The sequence below is a fragment of the Poecilia formosa genome, unplaced genomic scaffold (assembly GCF_000485575.1).
Source record: "Poecilia formosa unplaced genomic scaffold, Poecilia_formosa-5.1.2 Scaffold206, whole genome shotgun sequence".
Classification (NCBI taxonomy): domain Eukaryota; kingdom Metazoa; phylum Chordata; class Actinopteri; order Cyprinodontiformes; family Poeciliidae; genus Poecilia; species Poecilia formosa.
In genome coordinates, this window is record NW_006800145.1 from 213,658 (window position 1) to 227,320 (window position 13,663).

The 13,663-nt window shown below is 38.1% G+C and overlaps 1 protein-coding gene across 1 annotated transcript; it reads right to left on the reverse strand.

Moving 5' to 3' along the window:
- Positions 1–489: 489 nt before the first annotated feature.
- Positions 490–11,077, reverse strand: LOC103148469 (proline-, glutamic acid- and leucine-rich protein 1). The gene is made up of 5 exons (XM_007567258.2): positions 10,975–11,077; positions 10,627–10,665; positions 9,056–9,203; positions 7,450–7,611; positions 490–6,168 (listed from the first exon to the last, which is right to left on the reverse strand). Exons 1-5 carry the CDS (start codon positions 11,017–11,019, stop codon positions 5,162–5,164), a joined length of 1,401 nt encoding a protein of 466 aa, XP_007567320.2. The 5' UTR covers positions 11,020–11,077; the 3' UTR covers positions 490–5,161.
- Positions 11,078–13,663: the final 2,586 nt, after the last annotated feature.

The window sequence follows — 13,663 nt, forward strand, 5'->3', positions numbered from 1 at the left end:
TTTTTTTTTTTTTTTTTTTTTTTTTTTTTTTTTTTGATTTTAGATAAATGTGCAGCAATCCTAACAGTGGAGCAGTTCTTACCTGGATGTAACATATCAGTTGCTGCATTATAAGCACGTTTTCAATTTATGAAAACACAATAAGATCATCCACAATTATTTATAAAGTGATTAAAAGTTTTTTGGAACACACTTTTAGGATCCTGGCTGCCATGTAAAGATATGTGGGAAGAGTTTGAGGAGTCGTAGCGAATGGCAGGTCGGAGGTCGGGATGGTCGACACAATCAGCTGTAAGCCAAATTACAACACTGATGGTAAACTAGAAATGTGTGAAGAGCTTTCTGGGTAAGTGGTATAGGAATCTGTACTCAGAGTGACAAATTCCTATGAGTGGGATTTTTTTAGCACATTGTGCTATGCATCAGAATTTACACTACAAGGAACAACTAAAGCAATGTAACACAATAAAGAAAATCTAGACATGTGAATTGATTGTAGCATATTAATTCATTTATTTATTTATTTTTATCAAAAACAATTTTTGTTGATCACATGTATTTGATGGGAGTAAACCCGACACCGAAAAGCAAATTAGACAAAAATAAATAAAAAAAAACATGACCTCCATTCATAATAGCTACAATTTCTAATAGGATATAAAAAAAACAACTTGGTATACATGAAACTGAGTATTTTTACTCAAAGGACATTATGACGGCTACCATAAATACTTACAATAAGCAACAATTTTAACAACACAGCCTCACAAAAACTCTCGCACACATGCGTACGACACGCTGAGGAGCTGCAGGTAAAATTGCACAAAGATACCCTCAAAGTACATCACATGTAGTAATAATATTAATCTGAAGTACTACACAAACAGCCACATTTAGATACTGTTAGACTTCCTGCTGGTTCACTTCTGCACGAGTTAAAGGAAAACAGTCTGATGTTTAGGTGTAATCCAGCTGCAACAACGTGAGTTCAGAGGAAGAAGAAAACGGCTTCAGATGAAGGAGCAAACAGTCTTTTGCAGACAAAACTCAAGCAAGGTAACAGTCTAGCATCAGGCCTTGGCTGACAGTTTGGGCTTTTGTAGCTGCTGGAAAGGCAGAAAGGATGTGAACTTCAGGGAGTTTGGCTTTGACTTAGGGAGTCCAGTTTGTGCCTTTTCTTTACAAATTATTAGTATTTTACAGAACTCTATAAGGCCTCTTCTGATTTCTTCTGGTTTTATTGTCGAGGTAAATTAATAAAATATTTGTTTTCGTTAAATCTGCTTAAGTATTGAAAAAAAAACTAAATCTGTAAATTAATTGTTTTTGTTTTGTTTTATATTGTAGGAAATGAAAACACACAAACAAATTACCAAATTTAGGACTGTCAAACAGCTTTCAAACAAAATAAAGAGAAGGCCTTTAGGAAAAAAGAAACACCCATAACAGATGTTTTCTGACAAAAAAAGGATAATAAAAGAAAATGCACAATCATACTTTGCATTTTTTGTTCATTCATGTAATCTTTTAGTTACTGAAAAGCAAACATGCAAGTTTAAAGCAGCCTCCAATATTGTGGGTGTCACTAGTAAATATGTGTAAAAAGCCTTAAAAAGAAGTGATATTTTATTACAGGAGTGGTAATTAAACACTAAGAAATCAGTAATATTACAACCTTTACAGTACAGTATTACTGCATTACTTACAGTAATATTACACACAAACATATTTATGTGTGTGCGCGTGTGATTAATCAAGATTTACAAGATTAATCACAGAAAAACAAGACATGAGGAATAAATGTGCATCAAGCATTTTTGAAAATAAGCTATTCTTCACTTTTTGATCAGCATTAAAGACATTTTATTCAGAAATTCACTACTTCAAATTTCCCCAGGATATAAATATCCCATAATGCCAAGAATCATTTTTCTGGAAAAGACAAGAGAAACTATTTTTGTTTAAATGCCCCACCACAAAGTCTCTATGTAACCATTAGAACTATGAATTTGAGAACAAATAGTTTCTGTCCTGCCACCATATGTGTACTATGCCGACATTTTAAATGGAACCTTGTGCTTTGACATGAAGACATGAAAAATGGTGGATATGTGATAAAGGTCCTCATGTCCACTATTAACGGCAGAGAAAGTGTGATGCAGTCGGGTGTTTCTCTTCCAAAGGCTTTTTACACATCTTTAATAAGATGACCATTGTTTTGAAGGCCATACATAATATTGCTGATAAATAGGTTTTATTTATAAATAGCTTTTATTTTATCTCAAACTTAATGCTGTTTAGACCTGTAAATAAAAATATAAGGTAATCAAAGGTAAGACCTCATAATCTCACTTTGCATTTGGGAGGAACCTCAAGCCAAAGAACAGAAAGTCTCCAACCAGCATGGCTCACACATCTCTCTCTCTTTTTTTTTTTTTTTTAAGAGGTAAATGTTTATAACAGTTTATGTCCCATCAATCAGCATGGAATAGAAAAAGGAAAAAGTGCAAGTACTATTGCTAAATACAGTTCATCTTTTTAAGTCTCACAAAATAAAGAAATTTTCAGCACTTTAAAAAACATCTGTCAAAGTAGAGCTAATCACAATCTAATGAAAGCATGTAGAAATTGCAGAATGGCTCATTGAGTATCTGTATTCATCTATAGGCACAAAATACTTTGATCAGCTAAGATCAAATCACTTCTACAAGGAGATTTTCTTTAGTCCAGAGGACGAACAGTCACAAACCACACATTGTACACAGTTTGAAAAAAAAAAAATCCCTTTTCAGCTCATGAAGCTTTACATGAAAAAAGATCAAATTTTAACCGACAGTCAAGTCAGCTTTTCAATGTAGACACAGTCAAGAGGCCTTTCGTCAGTGAACTACAAAGTCAGTTATTCCATTAAAGCAGAACAAATACACAGAAAGATTGAATTGAAACAACTTCTTGTCTCAAACTCGAACAATCCGTACTGACGATAAATCAGGGGTAGACTATTTGTATGTTTCAAGATACTGTTTGAAAAGCACAGACATGAAGAAAGTCTTGAATGTCAAAACAAAACGAGTATTTTAAATCAAAATTGAAGTTTCCTCCTGCTTAAATGTAGCTTCTTTCAATATTGTGAGTTTTAACTTTTTACGTGTAGTTTTCTTTTTCCTCACTTTCAAAATGTAGGTTTTCAATTTTATTTTTTCAAAGTTCAAGATCAAACTTGAAATTCTGTTTCAATTTTATTTATTTTTTTTATATATATACACAAATTTTATGACCAATCCGTAGCCACATACTGGTCTACCTAGCAACAGTGAGGCAGATGAGGAAACACTTTACTTTACAGGTAGAAATCATGTGCTGTGTTCAGCTCATTATCTTTAGAAACATCAACCAAATGAGGCAAAGGTCAGGAAATAGAAAAAAAAAATCATTTCATTTCAGTTCAGTTCTAATATTCAACATTACAAAATACTGAAAGACACAGAACCAGTCCCAGTTGTCTGACTGCGCTGTCGCGACGCGGCCCTCCGTGCAGCTTGCTTGTCAGAATGCATAACCTTTCTACATTCATCATCAGTTGACAAAAGTTGATTTTAAAATGTTAGCGTTATAAAAACTCAACAGTCGGTTTCATGGAGGAGACAGGCTCAGGTCGCCTTTCAAAAAGAGCAACGGTTCACTGGAAACACGCCAAGACACTTTCAGTCCAAAGTTAAACACTTGGTAATTACAGTTTGCACACCTAACAGTCTGGAACGACAAAGTGGAACCACAATAATACCACTGTAAAGATGTGAAAGCTTTAAAACACAGCTGCTTTCTGGCTTCTTGTACAAGCAAACGGGATGCATGCTGGTGAAACCTTTTATTTTTAGCACGTCTGTGTTCAGTATTTGCTAATCCAACTTTGTAGAAAGAAAGTTAAGAACACGTAGCACTCACTATCCAGGTTTATTTCGAAGCAGCGGGCCTCGATGATTCACGCCTAGAGTGAACCTTAATATTTTTCTTGGTGTTTTAACAGGATAACGATGTGCTTTGTACTTTAATACATGAAATGAACAGTGGTATGTGTGTAAGGCAGTGGATCCTAGTATTTTTGCTGTATTAAATCTAAAACAGTCGAAAGTTGTTCAATGACCAAAAACAACTGAATTTCAAATGTCTGACTTCGCGCACAGCTGCTCACAATGTAAAAATAAAAACATTAAAGATACAGCTTTTTCTAGCACATACCCAATTAAAGTTTTCCGATTTCAATTTTTGACTGATTCTACGTCATCGTAGATCTACATTTCGGAATCGGCCACGGCCGATTAAACATAGAATAAAACAATCTTCATGTTCTTCATAGAGGTAGAAGCTTAAAAATACAAGAAAAAGAATGAAATAATTACAATATAATACCCTAATCTGTGGCTGTATCTGTATGCAAGAGAATTCAAAAAGCAGCTTACAGGCCAAAAAGGTTGGGAGTTGTTAGAACAGGAAAAATATATATTTTTTTCTTTATTTGATTTCACTAATCAAAGTAGATCAAGGGAAGACTGTCAAACTGATTGGTGGATCTCTAGACAAAAGTCCAAATCTCTAGTCAAATCCTTCTTAAAAAAACTTAACTACTATAGACTTAATCTATTTTTTTTTAATCACTATTCACATCTTAAACTCCCCGTTTCTCCTAAAGAGCCTCTAAAGCCAACCAGAACCGGACACGTGGGGTTTCCATGTCAAAGTGTCCCTGCAAGGGCAACATTGTATCATAGATTGAAAGACAAAGGAAAGGGAGACGGAGTACCTCTGTTGTGGGTTTTGCATGCAGTGCATGCCAGGTAACAGCAAAACCATTGCTACTGCTAAGTGGTTTCAGCTACGATAACTGAATCACTTTTATTTATTTATTTATTTTTGTCGTAAACCCAGGCATTTCTCTCATCCAATATAAATATTCGGTTTCAAGTTTTTCTGGGAGTGCCTTGTTTGCAAAGTGATCAGAGATCCCAGTCACACCTACGCTCCTCTCAGCTATTACAGTAAGATCTGCAAGACAGTTCTTCACCTGCCCAACTCTTCACCTGCTCGTCCTGATCTACACAAATGCTGTAAAGCATCAACATCTAACTCCTGCCTACCGGGCCACCTCGTGCGAGCTGTCGGGTTAGGAGGACTCCATGGTGATGACGGCCTCGTCGGCCTTGTAGACGACAGCGGAAGAGGAGGGAACCTCCTCGCACGGATCCAACACGGACAATTTCACGCCGAGCTTTGATCCGGGGGAATCTCCGCCGACTTCCTGCACCGCTCCTTCCTCCTTCCCCTCATCCAAGCGCCCTTTCTGCAGCTCGTCTTCCCCTCTCCTCACGTGACAGCGACACACCTCGATGCCAGAGTCGCCCGTGAGCCGTCTGTGACTGAAGTGATCCTCCTCGTCTTCTTCGTCCTCCTCCTCTTCGTCTCCGTCTTGTTTTTGCTCCTCTTTATTACTTGTGTTCGGCGAGTGCAGATCCTTTGTGGAAGGAGAGGGCGTTACATCATAAGGTGAGGGTGAGGCCTCCTCCACAGCCCCCGGTGGGTCGGAGGGCACGACAAAATGAACTTGGCCGGGAGGAGCAGAAGACAACAGGACGAGGGGGGAGAGAGGGAGGCGAGCGGGATGTGAGAGTTGTGAGTGTAAAGGGAGGGAAAGCGGAGGACAAGGAGGCGAGAGTCTGTCGCTGCCAGCAGAGGAGCGTCGCTGCACCGGTATGACGTCAGGAGTGGCGGCGGGTATCACGTCCGGGGGAACTTGAGACGGGGAAGGCGATGACCTCAGCACGACAGCGTAGTCGCCCCCAGCTTCGCTGGGTGTGGACACATGGCTGCTGTCATACGTCTCGTCGGTCACCTGGACCGAGAAGGAGGTGCTGGACGGGGAGGTGAGGGAGCAGGACTCGCAGGAGCAGCTGGTGTAGTTGTCGGAGCTCTGGGAGGAGGTCAGCCCACTGGTGCCGGGGCCCAGGTACGGAGGACAGGGGTGCCGGTGGTGGTGGTGATGGGGATAAGAAGAGCTGGGCCCCGCTGTGGTCCCTCCCTGGAGGGCGAAGATGGAGCTGTAAGGAGGAGGAGGCGTGCTGGGCTGGGCAGCCACCTCCTCATAGGAGGGCAGTTTCAGGGAAGTCAGGAAACCTGCAGCAAAATTTCAAAGTCATTTTTGTGTCCTGTAAAAGGCTTTATTTTGCTATAAGCTACGAAGAATTACATCCAGCAGCCACTCAGTTGCTCTCATAATTACAATTGACTAAAGCGTTACTTAAATGTTTAAGCACTTTGTACTGTTGAAACACAAACTTCAGTATATTTCATAATAATTTTCTAAAAGTAGGGCTGGGTCATATGGACCTTGCTGAATGTGATATTTTATAGTATTTACTATGATAATAATAAAAGGGAAAATAAACTATTTACAACTTTAAAAAAAAACTTCTGAATTTTAACTGGGCTTCTTCAGGAAACCAAGTACATAAATACATTTGATTTGATCACTAAACTGTACACAGCAACAACATTTGATCACATTTTTGAATTTATTGGTATACACTGATGCTCTGAGGGAAGCACAAATTGGATAAAATAGTAACTATAACAATTCCACCAATCAAGTTAGCTTTGGAGTTTCAAACATCATTAATTGGAGTTCAACACGGTCATAAGCATGAATCTAAATTGGTGTGCATTTGCATTCAGCACCCCCGAGTTCAATACTTTTTCTATTCACGTTCTTTCAATTACAGCTGCAAAACCTTTGGGGTTTGTTTCTACAAGAGTTGAATTTCTAGAGACTAAGCTTTCTGCTCATAGTTCTTCATAACGACTCTAACTCAGTCAGACTGAACGGAGAGCATCCGTGAACAGCAATTTCAAAGTCTCTCCCAATTTTCTGAATTTGATTAAGATTTGGATTTTGAGCCATTCTAACATGTGAAAACAATTTAATTTAAACCACCAATCCTCTGGCTGTTTGGCTCTGCTCTTTTCCTATTTTCACTTGAATAAAAAAGAAATCACAATGATGCACTACTTTGTGTTGGTGTATAATACCTTCAAATTTGTGATAAAATACATAACAATTTATCACATACTCTGTAAGAAAAGGGAACTTTGTTCTCTTCCCCAGAGCTGTGCAAACAAAAAGGCATCATTCTTTCCTTGCAGTCCTGTTTGGGAGTTCTTGCTGCTGGTTCTTATTTGGTGAACCAATGAGAACTTCTCAATAGTTCCCATCTGAAGTATAGAATGTTGTGGCCAAATGGAACATTTTATTGTTGTTGTCACTGTGAACATTTTTTTTTCTTTTCTTTTAACTAATCAATCTAATCTGGAGCTTCTCAAGTCAAAGAAATGGCCGATTTAGTCAAATGAATCACATTTAAAGCCGCTCAGAATGACTTCAGAATAAATTCAACATACTGAGGTCCAACATCGAAGATGGGTAGTTACAGGCTCCGTTATAAGCGATTAGGTTGATTTCCCTTTGCCTTTGCTGCTGCTGGATTCTCAGCTTGGCTCGGCGGTGCCGGTAAGCACAGAAACAGCTGAAGAGGATCAGGACCGTCCACAGCAGCCAAAACCCTGTGGGAAGCAAGACAGCTCTGTAAATAAACAACGACATCCAGCACGTTCGTCAATCAGTCACCGGAGGCCAAAAGGCAGGATCAATGTGTTTTGGCATCACGTGTCCCTGTGATCATAAGTGGTTAGTAGTACGAAACATAAACAAGACCCCTGAGGTTCAACATTACTCTGAAAAAGTTATTTTCTCATAAACCCAATAATTTGTGTGCTCTGTGAGGTCTGATGATGCGTCATCAATTTTGGTGAAATGTTAAAGGATTAAGTTCTTCTTCCAGGACTGAAACTTTAAAGGCTACTCAAGAAAATCTTCACTGAGGCATTTAGAGGTGAAATTGCTGGTGTACTTAGATCATTGTCCTGTGTATTGATGGCCAGACTTTAGCTGTCAAGGTAAAGTGGATTTAAGCAGAAATACCCCAGTAGCCAAAAACCATCACACTACCAAGACCTTGTCTGATAGATGATGCTGAATGCTGTGTAAGTTTTAAACTGAATGTAATAAGACCCACACGTTTTACTTTTGTCTCATCAGACTGCAGAGTATTTCTGTAACTCTAGAGTATTATCAGAAAGTGACTTTGGGTTTTAGAAAAGGCTTTGTTACCATTTGTTACCATGTCAGTGATTTGTATTTATTTTTTTAAATCAGAAGATGTGTTGCTTTTTGAGGTTTTTGAGTCTACTTCATGTTGTTGGATTGGTTCGTTCTAAGTGAGTTATTGATTCTATGTGCCTGGCAGTAACCAGACCTGGGTGTTGCTTGTGAAACTGAACCAAAAGCTGTGATTAATCCCAGTTAATTTGTGAATTACAAAGGAACAGCTATATCTTCACACAGTGGTAGGCTGATTTTGATATTTTTTTTCCTCTGTCTATCACATTGGAAACTGCTCTTTGTATTTTTTTATTTTTTTGGTTATTTTTGTCTGATGCAAAAAAAAAAGTCTTATGATCATAAATTGTGACAAAAAAAGCAAAAACGAAAGATATCTGTAAGGGTCAAATAGTTTTTTTTTCTTTTTTTTTTTTTTTTTTTTTTCCTCTGTCTATCACATTCTTTAGCTCTTTTTTTTTTTTTTTTTTTTTTGGGTTATTTTTGTCTGATGCAAAAAAAAAAGTCTTATGATCATAAATTGTGACAAAAAAGCAAAAACGAAAGATATCTGTAAGGGTCAAATAGATTTTTTTTTTTAATTGTACTGTAAATATCTGACCTGGAATATTAAATACATGATCCCTACTCTTTGTGATGTTTCTAAAATTGTCTAAATTTCCTCAAGTCTGCTTTAAAAATGTAGTGTTCAGGTAAAAATAATATATATAATGTGTCGAATAAAGGTTGCAAAAAGTTACAAAAGTGTCCCTGATAATACCTTTTCATCACCTGTACTCATTTAATCGGAACATTTCATCTTAATTTAAAAGTTGTCAACTGACTTACACCAGAGTTCATAGTAATAGGTACAGCAGCCCGTTTCTCCACAGCAGTGTCCTGTTTCACACCGGTAACCTGGACTGTTGTTGGCTCCTGGACAGTACTTGGGACTGACCACAGGCTGCCTGCCAGAGCCAACGTGATGCTCCACCACCTGGTGGACAAAGCAAGACACTGCAATGTAACCACAGTCGGCTTCTGTCAACAGATGTACGGACATACTAATAAATTCATACTACTACATACTGTCTTTGGGGTTTTATGATGAACACATACCATTCCATAACAGGGAAGTGAAAGTAAAAAGTTTGCAAATAAATTTAAAGTGTGGTGTCCATTTGCATTTTGGATCCTCTTCTCTGATACATGCAAATAAAATCCATAGAGTTTTGTTGGGGAACATAAGTGAACAAACAGAATCAAGAACACAGGAACACAGCAGACATATCAGGAAGAAAATTGTGGAGGATTAAAGCAGGATTAGGTTATAATCCAGTATCCAAAACTTTGAAAATCTGAAAAAAATATTTGTCCAATAAATCATCTGAAAATGAAAACAGAATGGGACAACTGTAAACCCGTAAAGACCTAAGCCTTTCACCTACACTGACACTTAGGGCGAAGAGAGCATTAATCAGAGAAGCAGCCAAGAGGCCTGAGATCCACAGCTCTGGTGAAAGAATCTGTTGACAGGCAACTAGGAGTAGCTCAGTCCATAAATTAGGCCTTTATTGAATAGTGAAAAGAAGAAAACAATTGAGGGGTGAGGGGGAAACCCATAACTTTTTGGCATACAAAATGATGCTCTGTGTGGTGGGAAACATTGGACATCATCCTAAACACAACACCCCCGTTGATACCAGAATCATGCATGGGGGATACTTTGCTTCCATACGGACAGAGAAACTGCCCAGAGTTGATGGAAAGACTGGTGGAGCTAAATACTGAAAATTTGTTAAAGGCTAGAAAGGGCTTGAAACTGGGATAGAGGCCCACATTTAACAGGACAACAAACCCTAAACATACAACCTCAACAAGACCACTGCAGTATGTTTCTTACTGCAATGATCTTGGTTAAAATATATCAATCTATGAGAATGTCCCAGTCAAAGTCCAGACCTAAATCCAACTTAGAATCTGTGGCAAGACACAGCAGTGAACGTTCTCAGACACTCTCCGTCCAACCTGAATGAATTTGAACTGGTTTGCAAAGAAGAATGTACACCATGCTTCAAAAGCTAATAGAGACCTGGTCAAACAGACAAGCAGCTGTAAATGCAGCGAAACGTAGCTCAACCGAGTATTGAGTTGGAAAGGTTTAATACAAAAGCATGCTATAATTTCTGATTTTTATCTACAAAAAAAAATGTTAAGCCATATACTATCCTTTTTCTTTCACATAATTAGCATTACTTTGTTATGGACAGTCACATTACATCCTAACATATATATTGAAGCTTGTCAGCTAAAGTGAGAAAGTCTGATAAAGCTCAATATTATTGTGCAGCACTAAACATTTTAGCAGATTCATGATCGTTTTCATCATTTGCAGGTTAAATCTAAAAGACAAACATCACCTTGTCAGCTGTGTTTCTGTCAATCTCCAGCACAGGCACCTACATAGTATGAGAAATACAAGGAAAGTTGTATTTGAATCGGCCAACATTGGGCTGCAACTAAACGCAGGCAAATATTAAACACATTGTAAAAATGTGGGAACAACATTGGAACAAGCAAAGGCATCTAAATCTGGTCTGCACATAGTTACCACACAAGACTCAGAAGTGCTAACGAGCAACAATGCATTGCCATAGCAACAACTAAGAAGCAGGCTGTGAGTTTTTTTTCCCCCTTCCTTTTTTGTTTTTATTATTAACCACATGTGGAAAAGTGTTTTTTCATCGTTTAAAAGCTGACCTCCTTACCGTTACAGCTTCAGGTGCAACCAGTTCCTGCAGGGACATTGTCATCTGATAAAAAAAAAAAAAGACACAATGATCAGGACAGAGAGAGGACAGGACGGACGTGATAAGACGCCGATGGCAAGACTAAGCAAACAATATGTTATTAGTCCAAAAGTGGCAAACACTTTTCCAGTCAGAGACTGTCAGCTGCTTGTCTGCTGGCTCATCAAGGTGACAAAGAGGCTCTTAAACGCACTGATTTCTCTCTGTGGTCTGACGTAGGCGACAGAAATCACCCACTTCTGGGTATTTTTACAAAATTTCTTCCTGCGGCCTCCGATGGTCTTCTTACTAGTCTTGCTTAAACACATGAAATATGTAAAGTGGTAAAGAAAACACATTAGCGACAACTAAGTAGCATCAATGTTCTGATATAAAAAAAATCCTATGAACGCTTAAGTTTTACTGGTCAACTGTTCGAGAGACAAATATGTTCCTAAAGACGAGGGAACCAGATTCAAATAGGCAAAGGTTCATATAATTAAAGACAACATTTATTCAGAGAGCATAATCACAAATGTTAATCACTTATCCATCCATTCAAGATCTCCATGTTATCCAATAAAAAAAGAGATCCAGATGGGAAATCCAGACATCGTGTTTCCAGTGACACATTCAGAGGGATGACCAAGTTTCAGAGGGATGACCAAGTTTCCACTGACCCGAAGGAATACACGCCTGAAAACCAGATGTTTGCATACAGTGCAAAGAAACATGGCCTGTTTTTCTTACTGTTAGATAATAAAACTGATTAAACATTCATTGTTTTAGGACAGGTTGGGATTACTAAAATTATCTAATTGAATTGACTTAAAATATGATTGCCGTGCTTTTCAGAGCATTTGGAAAGCCCAGAGGATTTCACCATGGCTTTTTAAGTTTTGTAAATTAAGGTAACAAAAAACAGCAAGAAAGATATCAGGAAGAAAACTGAGGGCCTCTAATTCATGCTTAAGTAGAATTTCCAGATTTCTGACGGTGTCAAGTTTACCAGTTCAGACAACAAGGTATGTTGCATGGGAATGTCCAGCTGTACTATTCAGTAAGGAAGCAAATTCTGTGTCCCAGAGATGAATGTCCTTTTTATGTGAAAGGGTTATATCAATTCTAGACAATCCGGAAAAGACCTTGTTTGAAACTGGTAGATGGTCCCATTGTATGCCTTGAAATTAGTTCTCTGCCATCATGGGCTGAAAGGCCACTAAGCAAGGACAAAGATTACTCCAAAAAGATTAGAAAATGACAGTTTACAAATGCACTCAGGGTCAAAGACCTTAGTTTTTGGAGACATGTGCTGTGTTCTGATGAAACTAAAATTAAAGACTTTGCCATAAAGGTGGTACTATCAAAAATTTTACGTTCTGACACAAAATAATGTCTGACCATCAGTTCTTGACCTTGAGGCTTATGCGCATCGGTAAGTCCATATTGCAAAGACAAAAAAAAAGGAGCAGGTTTTGAACTGGCCTAGCCAAAGTCTGAATTTAAATCAAGTGTTGATGGCATGATCTGCAGACCATTTATGATCAACATGGAAGAATTAATACAGTTCTAGGTTAGCTGAGGTTAGGTCTTCTGCACTGAGGTAAGAAATTTATTACCAGTTACTGTAAACACTCGAACCAGAATTTATTTTGGTCATTTTTGTCTGATAAAAACAATGTGTTTGATGATCTGAAACTTTAAAGTGTGAAAAAAAAGCAAAACTAAATAAAATAAATTCATAAGGAATTTATTTGAGGCAAACATGTGCACAAATATGCACAGAACTGCATTTCTCCTAGAGCCTCTTTATGTTTTCTTAGCTATCCTTGATCACACCATTAAAAAAAAGAAATCACATGACTGACATCTGAAGCTTCAGCATCATGGATATGACCTCCACCTCAGTGAAGGTCATATGGGTTGACAGCAGGCAAAAGGGGGGAAATGTCCACGTGTGCTGCATAAGGGACTGCAGTCAAAACAATGAAACAGAGCTGGGCTTGTTGCACACCAAGACAGCAGCCATGTAAATTAGACATGCTTGCTTAACAACCGACTCCTGCCTGTGGTCAGCACAACTGAACAATGTTGGCCCAGCATTGTGTGCTCCATATCCAGACAAACACACAGCCATACACGTAAACATCACAAGTTGTGCATATGCAGCACTAAATTTATGGCAAAAAAAAACAAAAACATTACTTTGACATTTGTTAACTAACCAATATAAGGCTGCAAATTGTGCTATAAACAACTAATACCCATAGGCTGCTCAATATTTCATAATGCAGTAAAACACAGGTGGGAAAAACAACATAAAAATATCACTGGTGCTTCTAATATTTGACGAGTAAATGATGGCTTGTCAAATATTATTTTTTTTTATTGTCTTCCCTGGAGAAAATGTAAATATTTAAAAAAAAAATAAAATAGACAATATCATACTGCAGTGTCAGAGACATGTTCTGCTGCATAGTGTGAAAACGAAATGCCAAGCCAGGATGGAAAACGCACTGTCAAAACTCCTTTCATGCAGAGTTCCTGTGGTAAGGCCACCACATGGCTTCAAAATAAGAATGTGTGTGAAATGTAGTCACTCTGAGACCACCAAGAAACCTCGAACGATCCACATCACAGTTCCCCTCAAAGTCCGCAATGAAATAAA